General features: G+C 37.8%; 1 protein-coding gene across 4 annotated transcripts; it reads right to left on the bottom strand.

Annotated features, from left to right (window-relative positions):
- Nucleotides 1–16,526: 16,526 nt before the first annotated feature.
- On the bottom strand, nt 16,527–22,237 carry LOC131074908 (receptor-like protein kinase 7). Of its 4 annotated transcripts, none has more exons than XR_009113139.2 (3): nt 18,850–22,237; nt 17,467–18,659; nt 16,527–17,337 (listed from the first exon to the last, which is right to left on the bottom strand). XR_009113139.2 is itself a non-coding variant. In XM_058011640.2 (2 exons), the coding sequence occupies exons 1-2, from the start codon at nt 21,419–21,421 to the stop codon at nt 18,244–18,246; spliced, it is 2,988 nt and encodes a 995-aa protein (XP_057867623.2). In that variant the 5' UTR covers nt 21,422–22,237; the 3' UTR covers nt 16,527–18,243. The 4 variants fall into 4 exon arrangements, 1 of the variants encoding a protein (XP_057867623.2); XR_009113140.2 differs by having other exon boundaries at nt 16,527–17,268; XR_009113141.2 differs by having other exon boundaries at nt 16,527–17,242.
- Between the last annotated feature and the right edge of the window lie 1,210 nt (nt 22,238–23,447).

Below are 23,447 nucleotides of genomic sequence, written 5' to 3'. Positions count from 1 at the left end.
ATTGGATTTAATTAAATAGAGAAATGAACATAAAATATTCATTTAGGAATATGGTCATTTTTATACGTCTACAACAATAAGCTTAGAATCTCCATGGATGCGGATATTCTTTACCCCCATGGCAATCATGACATGTAGCCCCGCAATTAAGGCTTCATACTCAGCGATGTTGTTAGTACAATGAAATTGGAAACAAAATGAGAGAGGGACTGACTTTCCTTTAGGTGAGACCAAAACCACACCCACTCTTGAACCAGTCTAACATCTCAATCCGTCGAAATACATGTCCCATATAGATTCTTGATTAATGGCCAATACATCTTCGTCAGGAAAAAGATCTAAAGTAGGAAAATATTTTTCAAATGGGGCATCAGCCAACTGATCAGCGATGACCTATCCTTTAATTGACTTCTGAGTTAAAAAATTCAGGTCAAACCCAAAGAGCAACATCATCCACTTAGCTAATCTTCCTGAGAGATCAAATATCAAAAATAGATGTTTAAGGATATCAATTTTAGCTATAACTCGCATGTATGCATGAAGGATGTAATGCCTTAGCTTTTGCATCGCAAAGACGAGAGCTAGGCATTGCTTTTCCACGGCAAAATATCGAGTCTCGTATTCTATCAAAGTGCGACTAACATAATAAACTGCTTGTTCTCGACCTTCATCATCGCATTGGGCTAACAAGGCTTCTAGCGCGTGAGACGAGGCAAAGATGTACAGAAAGAAAGGTCCATCATGCATAGATGACATTAAAATGGGAGGATTAGCTAAGTAATTATTGATAGAATGAAAATCCTCTTGTCATTCCTTATTCCACTTAAAATGAACATCTTTCTGCAATAGTCATGTAAAGGGAAGGGTATGATTAGCTAGTTGCGCCACAAAGTGGTGAATGGCTTGAATCTTCACTTACGGACTACGGAGCTGAGATATGTTTCTAGGTGGAGGCATGTTCACAATTGCATCAATCTTATCAGTATCTATCTTGATTCCTCGGCAAGCGACGATGAATCCCAGAAGTTTTCCAACATCAACACCGAAAACACACTTGAGGGGATTCAATCTTATCTTATATAGCCGAAGCATTTCAAACACCAGGAGAAGGTTTTCAATGTGCGTTTGATGAGCTAAGGATGAAATCATGGAATATCAAGGTCATTTCTCATTGATAAGTTGCTCTTGCATTTTTCAACCCAAATGGCATGACGAAATAGCAAAAAGTCCCCTAGGTTGTTGTAAAGGCAGTCTTATATTGATCTTCCGGGTTGATGCAAATTTGATTGTAACTCGAGAAGCCATCCATGAAAGAGAGTAAAGCGTAAGCTGTAGTTGAATCCATGATCATGTCAATGTTCGAGAGTGGAAAGTCATCCTTGAGGGAGGCTTTATTCACATTCTAAAAGTCAATGCAGATGTGGATTCGACCATCAAGCTTACTTACCGAGACAATTTTCGAGATCCAAGGTGATTAGTCGATAGGACAGATGAAGCCATCTTTTAAGAGCTTCTCTATCTCGATATTAACTAATAAGGCCACCTTGGGATTCATCTTTCGAATATTTTGCTTCACTGGCTTAGCATTAGGACTAATCATAATTTTATGTACAACAATTGACTCATCAATGCCAGTCATTTCTTCATAAGATCAAGAAAAGACGTCAGGGAATTGATGTAAAAGATCAGAATATTCCTTAAATTTTTCAGAAGATAGACATTTCCCAACTTTGATAGCCTTGTCAGGAGTCTTATCACTCATGATGACATCAGTAGTTTCTCCACTAAGGAGTGTACTTCGGTCTTCTAGATGAGATGTAGATACTTGTTCTTCATTGCAAGATAGAGGTGCTCCCTGCACAATAGATTCCTCGAAATATGCCTAGGTAACAATAAGGGAATCGACGTTTATGATGATAAGAGGGCTACTCAATTATCACGCCTAGAAATTCCTTCAAGGATTCTACAAAAGGAAAAATATCCAAGGAAATTTCATCAAACGGCGTAACATCATCGATGAGTTCTAGATGACTAAGCTTAAGAGGGAGAGGATTGACTAAAATCATGTTAACCGTTAGCCATGGTTTCGCTTTTCAACCCATATGACGATGTCCTAATCCGGTGTTGTGGTGATGAGGTTCGGCTTCCAACTGAATTCGAATACCTTGTTCATTAGGCCCACAACCTTTTCCGTCATAGCCAATTTGAGACACGAGTTTATATCCAGGACCATAGATGTCCTATAATTCTTTACATGAAGGAGGTTTCGTATAGAAAAGGTGATCAACATGATAAGCATCACCCAACTTTATGGATGCATAATCATCTTTTGTGGCCAAAGTGAAAGAAATTTTAGGAAAACTCAAATGGACAGGGTCAACCTTGTATTCTCCGATATGATAATCAGTAAAATCTAAAGAACCCCAATCATCACCTAAGCATGCATTTGTCTTAGATAGAGAAGATGACTTAACTGGAGAAGTCTTAATAATAGTAGACTCCATCTTTTGTACCTCAAAGAGATCTGCCTTCAGGGAGTCTCCTTTCAAAGAGTCTTGCTTCCTAGACGATTTCTCCTTCACAGCATCTTGTGTTCTAGGAAGTGCCTCCTCCTTCTGTTATTCCTTTTTAGGGGATAGAATAGAGGTAGGAATTGTCATGGACGAAGATAAACTAGGCACATGATTTTAAAATAAGGGAGCAACCGAGGCCTGACCTACTGCCGCTATTTAACATAAACACATAGCTTTAGGGTCAGCCTTGATCATGACAACTTGGTTATTGGCTACAAACTTCACCTATCCATGAAGTGTAGATGATACGGCTCCCAAAGCATGAAGCCATGTCCTCCCAAAAGGAGGTTATAGGATAGGGGTCCTCGAATCACATGCACAAGGGTTGAGATGGTTACAAGTCCAACCTTCAAGGACAATATGATGGTCCCCACAAAGGTTTTACCACTGTTATCAAATCCTTGAATAAACAAGGAAGAGGTTGCCAAAGAGTTTGGATCCACCTTGATTTTTGGTAACAAATCAACGCCGCAAACATTAAGCACATAGCTCGTGTCAACAAGTGTTCGTCTGATACCAACACTATTCACATGAACAATTATCATCAAAGGGTCTGCCAAATTTCTCACTTCTGGGATGAAAGTTCATGGGGATTGAAAATAATATTCGGCGAAGCCACACAAATATGATCCATCAACGCATTTACATTTTCCAGTCTCGCAGAAGAAGGTAGCAATATCTTTTGCAAGGCTTCTTGTAGCATACCTTGGTACACTGGAGCAGTTTGAAGCAAATCCCATAGTGAGATCTTAGCAAGAGTAACTTTAAGTTGCTCGATAAGATCATAATCACTAGGTCGCTTATCTGTCGACAAAGCTTCCTTAGGAAGACTAGGTTGAGAAGGTGGTAAAGAAATTTGTGGTTGTTCAGGAGTTTGTTTATTCCTTCAAGTACTATACGTGTGAGCAATGGTGTTATAACATGGTTTCTTGGATTGCATAAATCTAGTATATAAGTCAGATGTTTCTCCCCTAAAAGGTTTTCCTTAAATGGACTTAACTTTCTTAGAAGGACTTGTTGTAGTCACATGAATGTAAGGTCTTTTAGGCCTTTGATGGGCTATAGAGACAACAATAACATTCACCAGCTTTTCATCTTCGAAAGAGGATGTCGTAGAGGATGACTCCTTTTTACATCCCTTTTAGAAAGAGGTGCTTCTAAGAAGTCATCTAAAACTTCATCCAACATGTCAAAGTCATCCCTAGAGAATGCTTTATCGAAAGAATCAAAATCTAAGAGAAAGAGATATGACATTAGGAAGTTTCACGTCAGGTTCACCAAAATGTAGGGGAGGGAATTTGTCACCTCTAAGATGATGAATCTTGGAGGACAAATTAATCTGCTGCTACCTCACTTGAACTAGCATTAAGGTGAGCTAGGGGATAGCGAAGCTAAACTAATATTTATGTGAAGGTAAGTAACAAATCTAAATGCGGAAACAATAAGATATAAGAAAACCGAATTTACAAAATAGCATAGGTCTAAAAGTAAATTATATCACTGAAATGGGAAGCTCTCGGGTCCTGGATGCCAACACAAGGAGCGGACTATAGGGCGACGCACTGTCGTCTGTATGACCCGCAAACACATGTGTAGCGTCGTAAAATTGTGACACTTGCAATTTCGACTGCATTTGGGTCTTCACGATGGTGGCGCAATGTTGAACTTGAATGGAGACCCCAAAACCTGTTTACGACATCAAAAACTGCATCTTTCTGCACCTTGGCCTGATCGTCCTTGCACCCTGTTGTCCCGGGAGGTGGGACCATGGCGCCCGACGCCCTGGTCCCTGGCCCTATTTTGGGCCCGGTCTCTTGTTGGGCATCGGGTCTTCAAGTTTGCAATTTGGAAAATAATGTTCCTAGGTCGGCCTAAGGTCGGAAAAATCAGTCTCCTAACCCTAATTGACAAGTATATAAACGGCATTTCCCCTCCCAGAAAGGGGTTAAAAAAAAAAGGGAAGAAAAAAAACATATGTGTGCAAGAGGCGGAAGCGATAGGCAAACATTCCTTCAAGCAATTGAGCATTCTAGGTCTCCATTCAAGGCTAAGTGTTGCATTCAAGACAAGGATTCAACCATTGAAGAGGAGATCACCTACAACATACAACATCATTACACCTTCGCATGTAAGAATACAAACATTCTTACAACAAGGTATCAGTACTTGATTACATTACAAACATTTACATTTACAGCATTCTCATTTCTTGGTTAATTCCAAAACTGGGGTTTGACCTGAAGGCAAACCCCTAATCCCTAACCCCCCAATCGTCCTCTCTTTTCTGTGTGTAGGTTGCATGTACGCGGCTGTAATTGAAGATCTGGAATCCTTGTGCAGAGACGAACAGATCCCCCTTCGTTTCGTGGATTTTTCGAAGGACCGTGTGCACTCCGGGCGCCATCGTCCCGTCAAATTTCGCTCAAACTTGCAGGACAACATCGTCTTGACATTTTACTGCTAATTTTAGGTCTGTAGCTTCATCCCGCGTCCCTATCTCCGTCTACAAGCGAATCTTTCTTACTTTACACACACTCCTAGTTCAATCCTTCTATCTACATTCTTTACAAAAGAGGGTATCCTTGTTGTCTCAACCCTTGAAACTCATTTAGAATTCAATCTTGCATTGTGTGGGATTGGATCTTGTGAGTTTCAACCCCTCTTTTGAATGTAAAGTCTCTCCTAAGTGAAAACTGTCAATCCTAGTGACCTCCTTTCTCTCTCCTTGGAGTGGGGGAACACCTAGGGTTCGATTTTCCGCTTTACATTTTGGTGAATCCGATGTGAACATCCTAATTCTGATTATTCATGGTTAGATCTGAAAAAAATTTGCTTCCTTAATTACATTTCCATGTTTGATCTTTTGCAAATTTTAGAGGTTAATTGCATAAAAACCCTAAATTTTCTTTTTAGTAATTGAGCTTGTGAAATGTTTAATTGTTAATGCTTGTTTCAGATCTACCCTTCTATTACAAATTGTCAATTCATATTTGTGCTTTAATTCTAAAAATTAAGTGGTTAAGTGTCAAAACCCTAATTTTTAAAACCCTCTTGATTCAACCTCTGACCGATGATTTCACTGATCAAAACACCTCCAAATCGGCTGTGACTTTGGATTCCGCAACAAAATCATAATATCTCTCATCCCTAAAAATTTTGAAAAAAGTTGCGAGGACCGTGTGCACCCCGAGCGCCATTGTCCCCGACATATTTTCCAAAATTTTGGGAGCTAGATCTTACTGTATTTTTCTGCTAGAATCCAGAATCTTGGCTGATTTCATCAATTCTAACACTTTCAAAATTAAAGTCAAAGTTGGTCTAGTGATTGCTTGGATTAAGGCTTATAATCATTCAAAAATTGTTGAAATTGAAATTCGTGTCAAAATTGTGTTTCTTACTGTCCTAAATCTGAAAAGTGTGTTGGCATTCATTCGAAGTTTCAGTGCTTTATTCAATTTTTTTTTGCAATTTGTGACTTTTGAAATTAAATGTTTAATTGCAACAACTTTGATTTCTGCTTTCAAAATTGAATTTTGCATGAAATTGAGTCAACTTTTAAATTTCAAAGCTTGCATTGCTTTTAGTATTCACTCTAAAATCATAAAATTCAAAATTTTAGTTTCCCTCTCTTTTTCAAAATTCAAATTTTGCATTTTTCAACAATCTTGGTAGGGTTCAATTTTGGGATTGCAACTTTAATTTGGCCTATCTACAGATCTTAAAATCACTCAATTTTTTCAGATTAGCTTTAAAATCATCATAACTTTCATCCCTGAAAATTTCGAAAAAAGTTGCGAGGACCGTGTGCACTCCGTTCGCCACGGTCCCCGACATTTTTTCCGAAATTTCGGGAGATTGTCATAATTGCATTTAACAACTTAAATCTAGGAGATTGGTTGATTTTATTGAAATTTGCTACCTCTAAATTCGAAAATAAATTCAAAATTCAAGATAACAATTAAAATTAAGTGCTACCCCCTTGGCCCTAATTTTCAATTGTGCCTACCTTTCTTGGAAGTTGTGTTTCCCTCTTCTTTCACAAAATTCAAATTGGATAATCATTATCTCATTGTTCAATTTCGCCAACTTTATTTTCAAAATTCAAAATCTTCTCTCCCTCTCTAGTGCATGAGTTTTACAACAATAAGCCCTACTTACACTATTCCCGTTAGACGAAGCCTTAGAGTTAAGTCTTTCCAAGGTTTAATTACCAAGGAGATGGAACCTAATTTGAATGGCCTTTTTAACGAGGACATGGGTAATTCCTCTAATCCTCTTAATGATGAAGAAGCTCTCCATGAGGTTTCTGTAGAACAACTTTCGAAATTGGATAACCAATTTGATGATTTTCAGCAATGGATGTCTCAAGAATACCCCAATAGTCAAGCTCTTTCATTAATTGAGGGTCTAAAACGTATGGTTCAAAGTGATAAGAATGGAATTGATATTTTGCGTAGTATTGCACACATCGTGGATTCGAATGTGATGCCTATGAAGAGTTGTGCTGAAACTTTAGGTTATACACAACCTCCTACTCAAGTCAATCATTCTATTCCTTTGACAACTTCTATTGCTAGTATACCTACTTTTACATCAAACATAATGACTACTTCAATATAAAACATTCCACCTATGATCACCAGTCATGGGGGCAATCCTTCTTCTTCAATCAACCCTCTTCCTTCATTCAATCCAACTTCTTCATTCATTCCTTCAATGAGTGTCCCTATTACATCTCCACAAATGAACATGACGCAAGGGGGCAATTCATTTAACCATTCCATTCCTCCTTGTAGTGTTCCTTCTTTCCAATCATCTCCTATGACTAACTATCATAGTGTCCCACCACCTTACTCTCAATCAATACCTTCTTTCAATAACATAATACCTCCATCACAATCTAACATGTCTAATATGAACTCTTTGACTGAAGCGACCATGAACAATCTTGCACAAACTGTCTCTTCTTTACAACAACAAATTGCCTCTATGAATCAATCTAAGTTTAGTGTGCCCACATTTGATGTTGCGAGCCCACTTTCTCTTGACATTGTTCGAGCTATCCCCCCTAAGCATGTTGAAATCCCGCAATTGGAGCTTTATAATGGTAAAGGTGATCCTCTAACACATGTTAAGACTTTTCAAACAATATGTACTAATTTTGCTCATGACAAAAGGTTGCTTGCAAAACTGTTTACTAGAACATTAAGAGATAAGGCTCTACAATGGTATTGCTCGCTGCCTTCCTATTCTATTACTTCTTTCCAACAACTTGCAAATGCTTTTATTCAACAATTTCAAAACAATATAAGTCATAAAGTTACTTTGATTGATTTAATGCATTGTAAACAAGGTGTTAAAGAAAAAGTGACTGATTTCATTGGTAGATATAAGCATTTATGTGCTCAAATTTCTTTTCCAGTACCTGACAATGATATTCAAAGAATCTTTATTTCTAATTTACAAAAAGATATTAGAGAAAAACTCCTGTTTTCTAAGTTTACTTCTTTCCAACAGTTGTGTGCAACTCTTCACAATTATCAACTGACTGTGAGTCAAATGGAACAAGCAAATCCTATGGCTCCGAGTGATAAGGGTGATAGTAGTCAACAACCATTTGGGAAGTTTAAACCGAATAGAGGGTTCATTAAGTTCAATGAAAACATCACCAACGACAATGTGAATGCAGCATCAGGTGTGCCTCCTATTTCTAAGTTTTTCAAGAAAGAAAGAGAGTTTACTCCTTTGAATGAATCATTGCATACTATTATGAATAAGTTATTGGAATGAAATGTGATTACCCTCCCTCCTATAAAGCAAATAGATCTTGCAAAGATTAATTCACCCTATTTTGATAACAAATCTTTTTGTCAATTTCATCGTCAACCTGGGCATGATACTGAAAAATGTTTTGCTTTAAAGGGTAAAATTCAAGATTTGATTGATAATAATACTATCTTTGTTTCAGGTGTGAATGATAAAGGCAACACATCTGTAGCTCTTCCTAACCAAAATCTTAAGATTTTTACTGATCCATTACCTTCTCATACCTCTAATGTGATTGAGACTAATGATTCCTCTTTCTCACCTGATGGTCTTGTGTCTATGACTCCGAATGTGATTAACTTTGCAGAGCAGCAGAAAATCCCTAAAGAGCCTTCCATCACATTTGATTCCAGTGAAACTATCAGGGCACCTGATGGTCCTTTATATATAGTTGCAAAAGTCAAGAATACACCTTGCCGTGGAGTGCTTATTGATCCTTCTTGCATGGTTAATGTCATTACTGAAGAATTTCTTTTTACTTTGCAATTGAATCAAGTGATCTATGATGAAACAAATGTGGTTGTGAAATTATTTGATGCATTTTCTTCTCCTGCAATTGGTTCTATTACATTACCTATTGAGGTCCATAACAAATCCCTTGATGTGAGCTTTGCTATTATCCCATCATCCAAACAATTTCGTGTGAAGCTAGGCTATCCTTGGCTATCTTCCATGAAAGCTATTGCTTCTCCTATTCACAAGTGTTTGAAATTTCCCCACAATGGTGAAGTTGTTACTATCAATCATAGTCTTTTTAAACCAGCTGAAAGAACTTCTAGCGTTCCTATTGATTATTTTTGGCCTAAACAATTCCAATCTCTTCCACCGAGAAGTGATCATCTTTTCAAATCTTATCAAAAGTGGAAAAAAGATATGATCCTATCTCTAAGTGAACCTAGAACACCCAAACTTGATATTCCTATCCTTCTTGAGAAGGAAGTTCTTCCTTTGAAAGATAAAACTAATGTCTTTCCCCAAGAAGATTCCCAACCCATCCCTGTGGATGTGACTATGTCTATGTCTAACAAAACTTCTAAAGGTAGACCTATACCTCCTCATCATGATGGACTTGGTCTCCTTCCTAAACCAGATATTCCTCCTTTATATGGAGCAGTTCCTCCTCCTTCCTCTTATAGAGAGAAGAGACCTTCCTCTTCTCCTATTGTCCAACCTAAGAGATCACAGCCTAAACACCCAAGTGATAAGGATGAGAACATTCCTCCTCCTCAATCTTCTCAACTTCCTACTAGGACTAGACGAAATCGTTCTGCGCGTGAACGCTGACGAAAGCATCGTCTTAGAGCTCGTGGAGCTGCTTCTCAAACTTTGCAATCCCCAAAAACACCTTCAGCTAGTATTATTCCATTTTCTCCTCAGCCGAAAATTGAGCCAAAATCTCCTAAACATAAGATGCATGATGGTTTTGATCCTGTGCGAGTTAAAGATTCTATTTTTATAAATCTTGATGATGATATAGATGAAAATGTTATTCATGATGAAAATGTTACTTCTCTTGCTTCTGATAGTGAATATGAATATGTTGATATTGATAACCATTTATCTAACAAATTTTCTAAAGCACTTATCTTAGCTCCTAGACACGAACAACGTGGCTTGGAACATGAACATAGCCCTTGTTTGGATCTTGTGATAGCTCCATCTATTGTGTTGGATGTTCCTCCTCTAGCATGTTTCATGCCTTCCCGAAATATTGATCAGCAAGATCGGGGGGTGGATGACGTTCTAGACTAGTTCATTAGCATAGCAGACTCTCTCCTCCTCTCTTGATCTCTTTTGTTACTTCTTCTATGTGTTATTCCCATTCTTCTATTTGTTGTCCTTAGTGTTGTCTACTTGAGGACGATGCAAAGCATTGAGATCTCTTTTGGTCTCTCTCATGTTGACTCAAAAGACACATTTGTTCCCTTCTTCTAGGCGACCTTCCTTGATTCGGGAATGAAGAACAATTATGCATACATACATATGATATACATGAATTATCATACAGCATACTGACCCCAAGGAAATTGAAGTCACCTCGTGCTTTGTGTTTTGTGTCCATTATCCTTGGGTTTATCTCACACTTGGGGGCTAAATCTTTGCGATAACGTGCTCCTTTACCTTCTCATTTCTTATGTATATCACTACCTTAAAGCAATCACCCCCGATGAGGCATGTGTGATCGCTTTAACGTAGGGGGCATACACTTCGTCCATATCTCTTCAAGATTCTCAAAAATTTCTTGGCGAACTTAGCTTTACCTTGAAAATTTTTGGTATTATTCTTGCATGACTCATAGTGAGGGAACCTTACTACTGTCAGTCATGGTTCTCCCTCGTGATCTTCCCTTTTACTTTGTCAATCGAAGTCGTAAGATCCTTAGTCCACTGGGGGCTTGGTGTATCTTGCCTCCTTGACGTGGTGAAGGTCTTTCAATGTTGTTTCCTTGTACTTTACTGGAAGTATGGGCGTACACTTATACTCCCGCTAAAGTGGGGGCTAAATGTAGCGTCGTAAAATTGCGACACTTGCAATTTCGACTGCATTTGGGTCTTCACGATGGTGGCGCAACGTTGAACCTGAATGGAGACCCCGAAACCTGTTTACGACATCAAAAACTGCATCTTTCTGCACCTTGGCCTGATCCTCCTTGCACCTTGCTGTCCCGGGAGGTGGGACCATGGCGCCCAGCGCCCTGGTCCCTGGCCCTATTTTGGGCCCGGTCTCTTGTTGGGCATCGGGTCTTCAAGTTTGCAATTTGGAAAATAATGTTCCTAGGTCGGCCTAAGGTCGGAAAAATCGGTCTCCTAACCCTAATTGACAAGTATATAAACTACATTTCCCCTCCCGGAAAGGGGTAAAAAAAAAAAAAGAGAAGAAAAAAAACATATGTGTGCAAGAGGCGGAAGCGATAGGCAAACATTCCTTCAAGCAATTGAGCATTCTAGGTCTCCATTCAAGGCTAGGTGGTCCATTCAAGACAAGGATTCAACCATTGAAGAGGAGATCACCTACAACATACAACATCATTACACCTTCGCATGTAAGAATACAAACATTCTTACAACAAGGTATCAGTGCTTGATTACATTACAAACATTTACATTTACAACATTCTCATTTCTTGGTTAATTCCAAAACTGGGGTTTGACCTGAAGGCAAACCCCTAATCCCTAACCCCCCAATCGTCCTCTCTTTTCTGTGTGTAGGTTGCATGTACGCGGCTGTAATTGAAGATCTAGAATCCTTGTGCAGAGACGAACAGATCCCCATTCGTTTCGTGGATTTTTCGAAGGACCGTGTGCACTCTGGGCGCCATCGTCCCGTCAACTTTCGCTCAAACTTGTAGGACAGCATCGTCTTGACATTTTACTGCTAATTTCAGGTTCGTAGCTTCATCCCGCGTCCCTATCTCCGTCTACAAGCGAATCTTTCTTACTTTACACACACTCCTAGTTCAATCCTTCTATCTACATTCTTTACAAAAGAGGGTATCCTTGTTGTCTCAACCCTTGAAACTCATTTAGAATTCAATCTTGCATTGTGTGGGATTGGATCTTGTGAGTTTCAACCCCTCTTTTGAATGTAAAGTCTCTCCTAAGTGAAAACCGTCAATCCTAGTGACCTCCTTTCTCTCTCCTTGGAGTGGGGGAACACCTAGGGTTCGATTTTCCACTTTACAACATGAAATTCCAGAAACTCTGTTGTAACTTCCCTCCAATGCGTAGAACCTGTTCGCCACCTACACACATAGAGACAGGGAAAATGTTGGGGATTGTATAGGGGTCTACCTCAGTCAGACCCTCGTTTAGGTGTTTCCAGCACCATGGATAGCCAGATAGATATATAGGAAGATAAAATTGGTAAGTAGGTAAAATGCAAATAGAAACTATACTCCGCTTAATGGAAGAAAACCCCTATTGCAAATGACATAAAAAAAATGGTAAAATTTGGTGAGATGAATGCACCTAGATAATAGATACATCCACAATGTTACAAGATAAATTGCATGCAATGATAAAATGGAGAACACGCTAAAGAGAAGACAAGGCGTGTAGCCAAACCCTTCCTTTTGAGTTGCCAGCATGGTGAAGCTCGAGATACATGCATGTTGGTAAGATATTTGTAAGATAGTTGTAGCTTGGTAGTGTTGGTAGATCCTTCGAGAAAACATCAAGAGATTGAGAGCCAAAATGAGAGCTATGAGGACCCAAAATGAGAGCATAGCACATAGAACCCAAAAAGGGGGCCCCTTCAAATGAGAAAAGAGGGGTTTTTTAACCCAAAACAAGCACAGAGAGTCGTTACAACCAAAGACGAGTCAAAGGACACGCGTCGGCCAGCATCTGACTCTCCACCAGATTCAATATTTTGCAAGCTTATCGAGATGTTAGCGCGACACACAGACGTCGACGCGGCGCACTTTCGTTTCATCAAAGATAAGCCCAAATGGGATCTTAGGCTAAATAGAGACGCTTTGTCTTCGGGGCTCATGATGTCAAAATGATGGGATTTTGATCATGAGGTCACCATTAATGCACTAGGCACCATGTATAAGTGTCATAAATGCACTAGGCACAATTTAGGACACTACAATACCAATACAGTGTGTAAGGAATGTTAGATGGGAAATCAAACCAAGAACAAATTCATAACATAGTATTCTACTACAAGTCCATTGGAGTTGATTCATATAGATTATGCGCGCTGACAAGGACAAGAGGAATGAATGGCGAAAGGTATTTTATGTTGCTCATTGATGATTACTCTAGAATGACATGGGTTACTTTCTTAAAAGAAAAATATGAAGCATTTGATAGATTTAAGGTATTCAAATATATAGAAAATCAAATAGATGCTAACATCAAGTATTTGAGGTCTGATAGAGGAGGGGAGTTTACATCAAATGATAGATTTTGTGAAGAACATGGTATTAGAAGGCAATCATCTGCACCTAGGACTCCTTGGCAAAATGGAGTGGTTGAAAGAAAGAATAGGATTGTTGTAGAGATGTCTAGAAGTATGTTGAAAGATGCTAACCTGTCTAAAGTATATTTGAAAGAAGTTGTGCATACTACTTTATATATCCTTAAAATGGTATATATAAGATTGAATCACACAAAGACGTGCCTTATGAGCTATGGCATGGAAGATCACCTATTGTCAAGTATTTCAAAATATTTGGAAGAAAGTGTTGCATGAGAAGAGATAAAGAAGACTTGGGAAAGTTTGATGCAAGATCAAATGAAAGGATATACTTGGGATACTTTACAAAGATCAAGGCATACTAGTGTTTACAACAAAAGGTTGAAAAAGATTATGGAAAGCATGAATGTCAGAGTGAGTGAAGAATGGAATCATATAGAACCTGAACCTAAGATTGAGATAGAGGATGCTTATGTTGCTATGCAAGAGAAGGAAGTTTCGGAATACAAAGAAGAGACACATGCAAAAGAGAAGGAACTTTAACAAGAACCTAAGACACCTGTGAAGTATGTGTAGAAGAACCCTTCAGAATATCAAATCATTTGAGACAAAGACAAATGGGTTCAAACAAGAAGATGACTTGTTGCGAGTAGTGAACAAGCAATTTTTTGTTTCCTACCTCAGGTGAAGCCAAAAACTTTTGCTAAAGCTAGCAAAGATGAAAGTTGGACAAAAGCAATGAAGGAGTTGAATCAATAGAAAAGAATCGGGCATGGGAATTGGTACCTAGACTGATGGATAATAATGCGATAGGAACAAAATGGGTGTCCTAAAATAAGCTGAATGAAGATGGAGAAGTCACAGGGAACAAGGCAAGACTGGTTTGTAAAGGTTATTCTCAAGTTGAAGGCATAGACTTTGAGGAGAAATTTGCTTTGGTAGCTAAGATGGAAGCTATACAAATGTTTCTTGCATTTGCTTCATATAAGAACTTTGAGGTATATTAGATGGATATCAAGTCAACATTCTTGAATGAAGAACTTGAAGAAGAAGTGTACATTGAACAATTGGATGTGTTTACGCTGTCAGAAAATCCGGATATGGTTTACAGACTCAAGAAGGCACTTTATGGACTCAAGCAAGTTCCTAGAGCCTAGTACGGAAGGTTGGACAAGTATTTGTTACAACGGAATTTCAAGAAAGGTATAACAGATAGTAATCTTTACTTCAAAGTTGAAGGTGATAAACTATTAATAGTTGTCTTGTATGTTGATGATATTATTTTGAGTCTAGATTATGGTGTTTGTAGGAGATTTGTAGAAGAAATGCAAAACAAATTTGAGATGTCAATGATTGGTGAGTTATCAATTTTCTTCGATTTCAAGTGGCACAGTTAGAAGATGGTATTTTTAATTCTTAGACCAAGTATATCAAGGAACAATTGAAGAAGTTTGGTATGGATATTTGTAAACTAGTTCTCCTATGTCTACTAGTTGCAAGTTAAGGACGATGGATCTCCAGAAGTTGAATAGAAACAATATAGGTCCATGATTGGAGGATTGTTGTATTTGACTACTTTAAGATCAAATATTATGCATGTTGCCTATTTGGTTACCAGATATCAAGCTAATCCAAAATAATTATATGATCAAACAGCGAAAAGGATATTCAAATATTTGAGAGACTCTAAATTTTGGTTTATGGTACAATAAGAATGATGATTTCACTTTGAAGGCATATACAAATGTTGATTGGGTTAGATGTATTGATGACAAAAGAAGTACAAGTTGTTGCAAGGTGTGCGCCCTTGGTCTCCTTGTACTATGCAATGCAACACTCGGGTTTGTGATATGGCTTAATCGCCTCCTGTGGATTCTATAAGTCTAGTGGTTGTATCGGGGATTAATAGGTTGATCTTTTGGTGCAACGACAACCACACTTGTAACAAACGATATTAGAGCTTGTTCATAGATTCAAACCCCTCACTTGCACTGGGGGGGGATTGTTGCAAGGTGTGCACCCTTGGTCTCCTTGTGTTGTGTAGCACAACACCCAGGTTTGTGACATGGCTTAACCGCCTCTTGTTGATTCTATAAGTCTAGTTTTCACAATATATATATATATATATATATATATATATATATTCTCTCTGTATGATAAAGATATACTTTAAATAAAATTAATTCTCACTACTTGCTTACTCTTTCAACTCCTTATCTTCTATATATACCTATTTCAAGGGAGGCAATCCTTCACCAAACATTGGCCTTATTAATTTATTTTTAACTCTCCTCTCAAGGTGACACTTGAACCAAGAGAGGGGTTGGCCCTTACATGAAATATTTTCTTTTTCTTTTAGCAATTAACTAGAACTTTAGCACTGCCATATTATAGATGAAGTGGGCCAAAGAAAGAATTTAAACATGTTCTCTATATTGTAGTGAAGAAAGTCGTCCATGAATATGATAGTAATTTAAATTTATTTGCCATAAGATTTAGGGAGTCAGTCAAAATAAATAAAATCTTCTTTATTAGTTCTTCCATTTAAGTGCTATCACAAGGTGGTCTACTATTATGAGTTTATCTTCATTTTATTGCTATTCATTATTGCCTTTGTTTTTGCCTTTGATCTACTTCAACAATCTATGTTTTGGCAAACATTTCCTTTCACCAGATTGTGAATATTAAAAATTGGAACAGTGATGTTGGTCATAATAGGGGTGGCACGTGGCACTTGCCTCTTTTGCATGGCAATTGGAACATTCTTCATCGTGGATGACAAAGCCTTCATTAGATCTGATTGTACATTATTTTTTTCTCACAAATTTGGTCTTTCCATGCACTCCCCTTCACAAATCTGTCATAAATCACTTTGAAAGTCTGCTATGAATCTTCTAAAAATATGTGTAGTGAAGGAGGTCAGCCATCAATAAGAGAGCACCTTAAATTTATTTGCCATAAGATTTAGGGAGTTTGCTACAATAAATAAAATCTTATTTTTTATTAATTCTTCTTTTGTTTGAGTGCTATCACAAGGTGGTCTGTCATTATGAGTTTATCTTCATTTTATCGCTGTTGATTTCTGCCTTTGATCTACTTCAACAATTTCTGTCTTTTGACAAACATTTCCTTTGACATCAATGACAATAATTCCAACATATTTTATTAGATAGGAGTGCATATAGTTGATTTAATAACATATTTAAATAAAACAATGAGATAGGATTGAATGTTGTAATATCTCCAAATAAAATATTTTACAAATATAGAATTGGACAGTTCTCCTGTAAAAAGATTATGAAGAACAAGAAAGTATTGCAGGTTAACTGCTTACACATATCTTTTGGTAGTGGGCCAGTGAACTGGTTCTCAGAAACATCAATCAAGTTGAAATTTGACAAGCTGCCAAGCTTCTGTGGTAGTTGTCCTGTGGATTTGTTCATGTACGATGAAATGCCTTCAAGATATGGAAAGTCGCCAAAGGTTTCAGGAATTTGACCAAAAACCTGGTTCATGTTGAGCTCAAAAGAAACTATGTTTTCCAAATTTCCAAACTCTTCTGAAAGGTTTCTCCTCAACATGTTCTGGGGATATATTTCCAGCAAGATTGTTGTCATACAGCTCTAGTTGGTAGAGTTTACTGAGTTTGGAAAACATCTTTGGAATAGATCCCTCCAGAGAGTTGGAAGAGAGATCCAGAAGAACTAGAGCTGTGAAATTAAAAAAAAAACTATTTCTCCTACCAGATTGTAGTCGGCCAAGTATAGCTCCTCGAGTTTCTTCAAATTCATGAGCTGCTGGGGTATTTTCCCTGGACTGAATGGATTGCCAGCAAGGTTGAGAGAAGTCAACTCAGCTAAATTACCAACAGCAGCAGGAAATTCGTCTGTGAAGTTACTGTTTGTCACATCAAGAATCTGCAAGGATTTCAATGGGGAGAAATCTGATAAAGTTCCGGAGAAAGAATTTTTTGTGAGATTCGAGGACTGAAGCTTGGTGCAGTTCATGATATCTGCGGGTAAAGTCCCATATAGCGTATTGTTTCCCAATTGAAGCTTCTTCAAATTTTGCAATTTGCAAATATTAAAATACAGAGGACCATTTATAAATTTGTTTTCAATTGTGATCTCAGTGACCATACCTGTAGTATTGTCGCAGCAAATTCCATTCCAGTTGCAAGGTGCATCAAGGGAGTCTCTCCAGTCGTTCAGCGCATTGTGAAGATCCTTCAGACTTTTCTTCATTTCCAGTAAAATTTGAGCCTCCTGAGTAAGAACTTCAACACCTGTTATCCAGGGCAATGCATAGGCAAACAAGCATGCAATCCAAAACAGAGCTCTGCACTCCATAACCTAAACTACTGTGCTGACCTGCCTATGAATTTATCACCCAAGATTTCACTAGCATGGTTTTGTGATTGGCTATGGCATGCAACCTCCATGGCCTCAATACTCAATCCTCTTCAAAATTTTCAATGTGGCTATTACAGATACCATTAACCCACTTCAAAGAGAGAGTCAATTATCTTCAACATTACTACGCAGTCACCATTTTTGTTTCAAATTTTGTTCAATCTTCATTCACCAAGGCAATGAATTTTGCAACATTTCCGCTTTCGGGGGCAACTCTGGTGAATCAAATGAATCCCAATTACCCACAAACACCCAATACAATCATGCCCCAGGGGGTTTGCACTTTTGGTGGACACATTAAGTCGAAGAATTCTACATAGAAGCTAAATCCATTAGCTCCACTAGTGCAAAGTTTCAACTTGGTCTCAGATCAGCCTTATCATTAGCTCACCATGAAATATAGTAATCATATCCATTTAAGGACGGTGGACAATCTCTTGACTATAATTCTTTGTCTCTAACCGCAATAGTGGTTTGCAGCCTGAGATTATTCAATGCTTATTTCTTCAATGTTTGTGCTGAGAACTTTGTCTCACAGTCATGCCAAAGTCCATGGTTACGTTCTTTTGATTTCCTTCCTTTTGGGTTGTCTTGGAACTACTACTACTGCAGGGATCAGCTTCAAGCAACATTTGTACAACTTCTCTCATGGTGGGCCGTAGTCTTGGGAGTTTGAATGTACAACGCACTGCAATTTTCAAGACCTTGATCATTTCTTCGTCAAAATATTTAGAAATCCTTGAATCCAGAACCTCAAAAGAACCTTGCTGGGAACATATTTTCTGTGAAATCCAGAAAACTATGTTGTTATTATCACCAAATTCTGGCTCAACTGGTTGTTTTCCAGTGACAAGCTCCAATAGAACCACACCGAAACTGTAAATGTCACTCTTCTCAGTGACCTCAGAAGAATATGCATATTCTGCAATATGGAAATAGATGTTAGCACCATATCATTTGTCTATATATGATTGTCCAAATATTTCATTTTTCTAGGCCTGGATGTTAGAATTAATTGCACAATGCAAACCCATTAAAATGTTCACAGGGATTAGAGATTTTGCTATGCCTAAACATCAAAAAATTGAATCACACTAGTGCCCCAAACTTACCCGGAGCAATGTAGCCATAGGTGCCTGCAAAAGCTGTGGTGGGATCCTTTCCTCTGTCAGCTTGAAGAAATTTTGCAATACCAAAATCAGCAATCCTTGCCTCATAATAGTCATCCAGCAAAATATTGGTAGATTTTACATCTCTGTGAACAATTGCAGGTAAGCAATCATGATGAAGATATGCCAATCCATGTGCTGCTCCTACTGCAATCTTATACCTTGTTGGCCAATCCAAATGCAAACCACTTCCCTTTGATGCCTTGTCTGTATGGACTTTATGCAAAGCATCAAATAAGTTTCCATTCTCCATATATTCATATACCAAAAGATTTGACTTACCATTTGATAAACTACAATAGAGCTTCACAACATTTTTGTGCCGAATCATCCCTAAAAGATCCACTTCTGCATTCATCTGTTTGTTGATATCATTTTGCTTGATACTGTTAATGTCCACTGGGCAAAGCCGTTTTACAGCAACAGTTACATTATTTTGCAAATCCACACGATAAACCTTGCCCGATCCACCACTTCCAATCATATTCTCTTCCTTCAGCAAAGCTTCAGAAATATCCTTCTCAGTGAAACTTATTTTATGAAAAGATTTAAGTTTCCAGCGTGTACTTCTTCTTTTATCCCTAGATTCATCTTGGTTTTGATGGCATTTTTGCCACAGAAGTACCAGACCAATCACTAGTATTAATATTGCTGCTCCAACAATGAACCCTGATATAACTATCATTTTTCTGGATTCTTTCGTGAGATGAGAACCCTTACAAGTATGAAGTAGATGACTTTTACTTCTAGAGCTTTTGACACAGAGCCCTGGATTCCCTGAGAAGCTTTCACTGTTAACGTTGCTGACTAAGGAATTAGGAACAGGGCCAGATAAATGGTTGTTGGAGAAGTCAACAAAGCTTAGCTTCAATGTACCAAGGCTATTTGGAATTGATCCATGGAGATGGTTATTTGAAAGATTTAGCGAATTCAGACCTTCAATGGACCCCAAAGACTCTGGAATCAATCCATACAAATGGTTTTCTGCAAGGTTGATAACAACCAAAGAAGTGCATAAACCAATTTCAGGCGGAATGGATCCCTCAAACATATTTTCCTGCAAATACAGTTCATTCAAATTTCTCAAACTGCCGATTTCTTGTGGGATTGAACCTGTAAATTGATTATTCTGGACTTCAACTTTGACTAATTGTGAGGCCATTCCGATCTCTGGCACCAAGAGCCCTGAGAATTGATTATTGTTAATATAGAATTCTGTTAACTTCTTTGCATTGCTGACCTCGGGACCAAGTTCACCATCAAAGTTATTGAAGCTAAGATCAATAATCTTGGCATTTGGCAAACCCCAAATTCCTTTGGGTACCTTACCAGTTAGATTATTGGTATTCACCCTGAAACGTATCAAACTTTTGCAATCTTCATAAGACTTGGGCAGTTCTCCCGTAAAAAGATTATGAAGAACAAGAAAGTATTGCAGGTTACCTCCTCTACACATATCTTTTGGTAGTGGGCCAGTGAATTGGTTCTCAGAAACATCAATCAAGTTGAAATTTGACAAGCTGCCAAGCTTCTGTGGTAGTTGTCCAGTGAAATTGTTCATATACAGTGACAAGCCTTCAAGATATGGAAAGTCACCTAAGGTTTCAGGGATTTGACCAGAAAGCTGGTTCATGTAGACCTGAAATGAAACTAAGTTTCTCAAATTTCCAACCTCTTCTGGAAGATTTCCACTCAACGTGTTATTTGATGCATCAAAATATTTTAGTGCTGTGAGATTTCCTAGCTCTGGGGGTATATTTCCAGTAAGAATGTTGTCAAACAGCTCTAGTTGGTAGAGTTTACTGAGTTTGGAAACCAACTTTGGAATAGATCCCTCCAGAGAGTTGGAAGAGAGATCCAGAAGAACTAGATCTGTGAAATTAAAAATAAAACTAGGGATTTCACCTACCAAATTGCAGTCGGCCAAGTATAGCACCTCGAGTTTCTCCAAATTCATGAGCTGCTGGGTTATTTTTCCTGGACTGAATGGATTACCGGCAAGGTTGAGGGAAATCAGCTCAGCTAAATTACCAACAGAAGCAGGAAATTCACCTGTGAAGTTATTGTTCGTCACATCAAGAATCTGCAAGGATTTCAATGGGGAAAAATCTGGTAAAGTTCCGGAGAAAGAATTTTTTGTAAGATTCAGGGACTGAAGCTTGGTGCAGTTCATGATATCTGAGGGTAAAGTCCCATATAGTGTATTGTTTCCCAATTGAAGCTTCATCAAATTGTGCAATTTGCAAATATTGGAATACAGAGGACCATTTATAAATTTGTTCTCAATTGTGATCTCAGTGACCATACCTGTAGTATTGTCGCAGCTAATTCCATTCCAGTTGCAAGGTGCATGAATGGAGTCTTTCCAGTCGTTCAGTGCATTGTGAGGATCCTTCAGACTTTTCTTCATTTCCAATAAAATTTGAGCCTCCTGAGTAAGAGCTTGAATACCCGTTATCCAGGGCAATGAATAGGCAAACAGGCATGCAAACCAAAAGAGAGCTCTGCACTCCATAGCCTAAACTACAGTGCTGACCTGCCTATGAATTTCTCACCCGGGGTTTTTCACTACAATTGTTTTGTGACTGGCTATGGTACAACCTCCGTGGCCTCAATACTCAACAATCTTCAAAAGTTTCATGTGGGTATTACAGATACCATTAACCCACTTCAAAGAGAGCCAATTATCTTCAAAATTAGTACCTGGTCACCAGTTTTGTTTCAAATTTTGTTCGTTCTTCATTCACCAAGGCAATGAATTTTTCAACATTTTCCGCTTTTGCGGTCAATTCTGGTGAAACATATGCATCCCAATTACCCACAAACACTCAATACAATCATGCCCCCTGTTTGCACTTTTGATGGACTCATGAACTCGAAGAATTCTATACAGAACCCAAATCCATTAGCTCCACTAGTGCGAAGTTTCAACTTGGCCTCAAATCAGCCTTATCATTAGCTCACCATGAAATATTGTAATCATATCCGTTGAAGGACGGTGGACCATCTCTTGACCCGCAATAGTGATTTGTAGACTGAGATTATTCATCACTGCGGAATTGCTGAAGGGGATCTTGCACAAATTATTGCTGTGACCTGAGAAACTTTCAAAAACCTAGCGCTTGGCCTCGACAGATTATATTAATTCCTTTTTGTCCTGATTGGCAACCTGGTTTGCTTTTGGGCATTTTCTTTTAAGTTTTCCTTTTTGTCCCTTATTGTAGAGAAATGAACTGTTACTGTTACCTGGGTGCGAAGCACGAGAGAGGAAAGAAATATGGCATGATTGCAGGGGAAGGTACGGAATTAACAGTTCATTTCCCGGCGCCGTCTATGGGGGATTATCTATAGTGTATTTATACTAATTGTCAAGAGGAGGGCTACCAGGCTATATTTTAATGAAGTGAGAAATATGTTGTACCAAAAATTAGAATCTTACGGAGGAAAAATAGGAATTTCTATTTTTGGGTTTTTAAATTTTTTAGTTAAACAATAATTACATAATCCAAAATTTAAGAATCGGTAAGGTGAATGTCATAAATTCATCCAAATACAAGTATATGACTAATACAAAATATATATTCAATTAATAATGGGTTAGGTACTACAACCTTCATCAATAATTGTAATGTAGGCCATGAGCCAACTTGTCATATTTGCAAAATGATCTTATACAAGATACAAAAAAAAAGTTGTCGGAGTACAATATAAAAAATACCAAGTTTAGAATTAGATCTACCATCAATCCATCAATTAATGTTTGTCTTTAGAGAACCATTATAAATTTCTCTTACCATAGATTTTTTTTCAACATATTCTTCTATAATTTTTAGTATTACTAACTACTAAAAAAACTCACTTTAGTTTTTGTATCGCATTGCAAAAGAGGTTAGAATATTTTTCAATTAAACAATAATTACGCACAAACCATAGTACGCGTGGACATTAAAGTTAGCGATTATCTTATTAATTCATTCCTCTTAGTAAATACATATGCATTCATTCAAAACCTTAAATCAAATAACTAAACCAAGTCCATGTAAATTCACAAAATCAAGTACATACCAAACTAATTAAGACCTTACAACACTTAAACACGTCATTTTGAAGACCTACCACATAAAGAAACATCAAACACACAAAGAAAGACATAATTGCATCAACAATAACATACACAAAATATTATCACAATGAAACTCCACAATACCACAAAATCCTAAATGTCCCAATGCCATGATGTGAACTCCTGACAATGTGGGGTGTACCTTTGTACCAACTACCTCTCATAAGAAAGAAATATAATCATAGAAAGCACATAACACCACCTCACAAAGTGGAATAAATATGCACACCAACAAGTCAAGCCATACACTTTCATAAGGAGAATATGCTAGCTCTAGTGATAGAAGGCAATCAATAATGTTTAACATAGCTTGTGGACCCTTTATAAATTAGATCACTAGATCTTATGTGATGGGACTCTTTATAAATTGGAACACTAAATAATATGTGATGTAAGTATATGGTAAGAAGAGCAAATT

Source organism: Cryptomeria japonica, chromosome 3 (genome assembly GCF_030272615.1).
Source record: "Cryptomeria japonica chromosome 3, Sugi_1.0, whole genome shotgun sequence".
Lineage (NCBI taxonomy): Eukaryota > Viridiplantae > Streptophyta > Pinopsida > Cupressales > Cupressaceae > Cryptomeria > Cryptomeria japonica.
Note: the sequence above shows the minus strand (reverse complement) of the source record. Positions and strands in the feature narration are given on the sequence as shown.

What these genes read in the sequence shown, in the direction of transcription:
- LOC131074908 (XM_058011640.2), bottom strand. Translation starts at nt 21,421, where the DNA reads ATGGAGTGCAGAGCTCTCTTTTGGTTTGCATGCCTGTTTGCCTATTCA. An exon ending in CTATGGCTACATTGCTCCGG is followed by an intron (nt 18,660 to 18,849) that starts GTAAGTTTGGGG and finishes TCCATATTGCAG; the next exon opens with AATATGCATATTCTTCTGAG.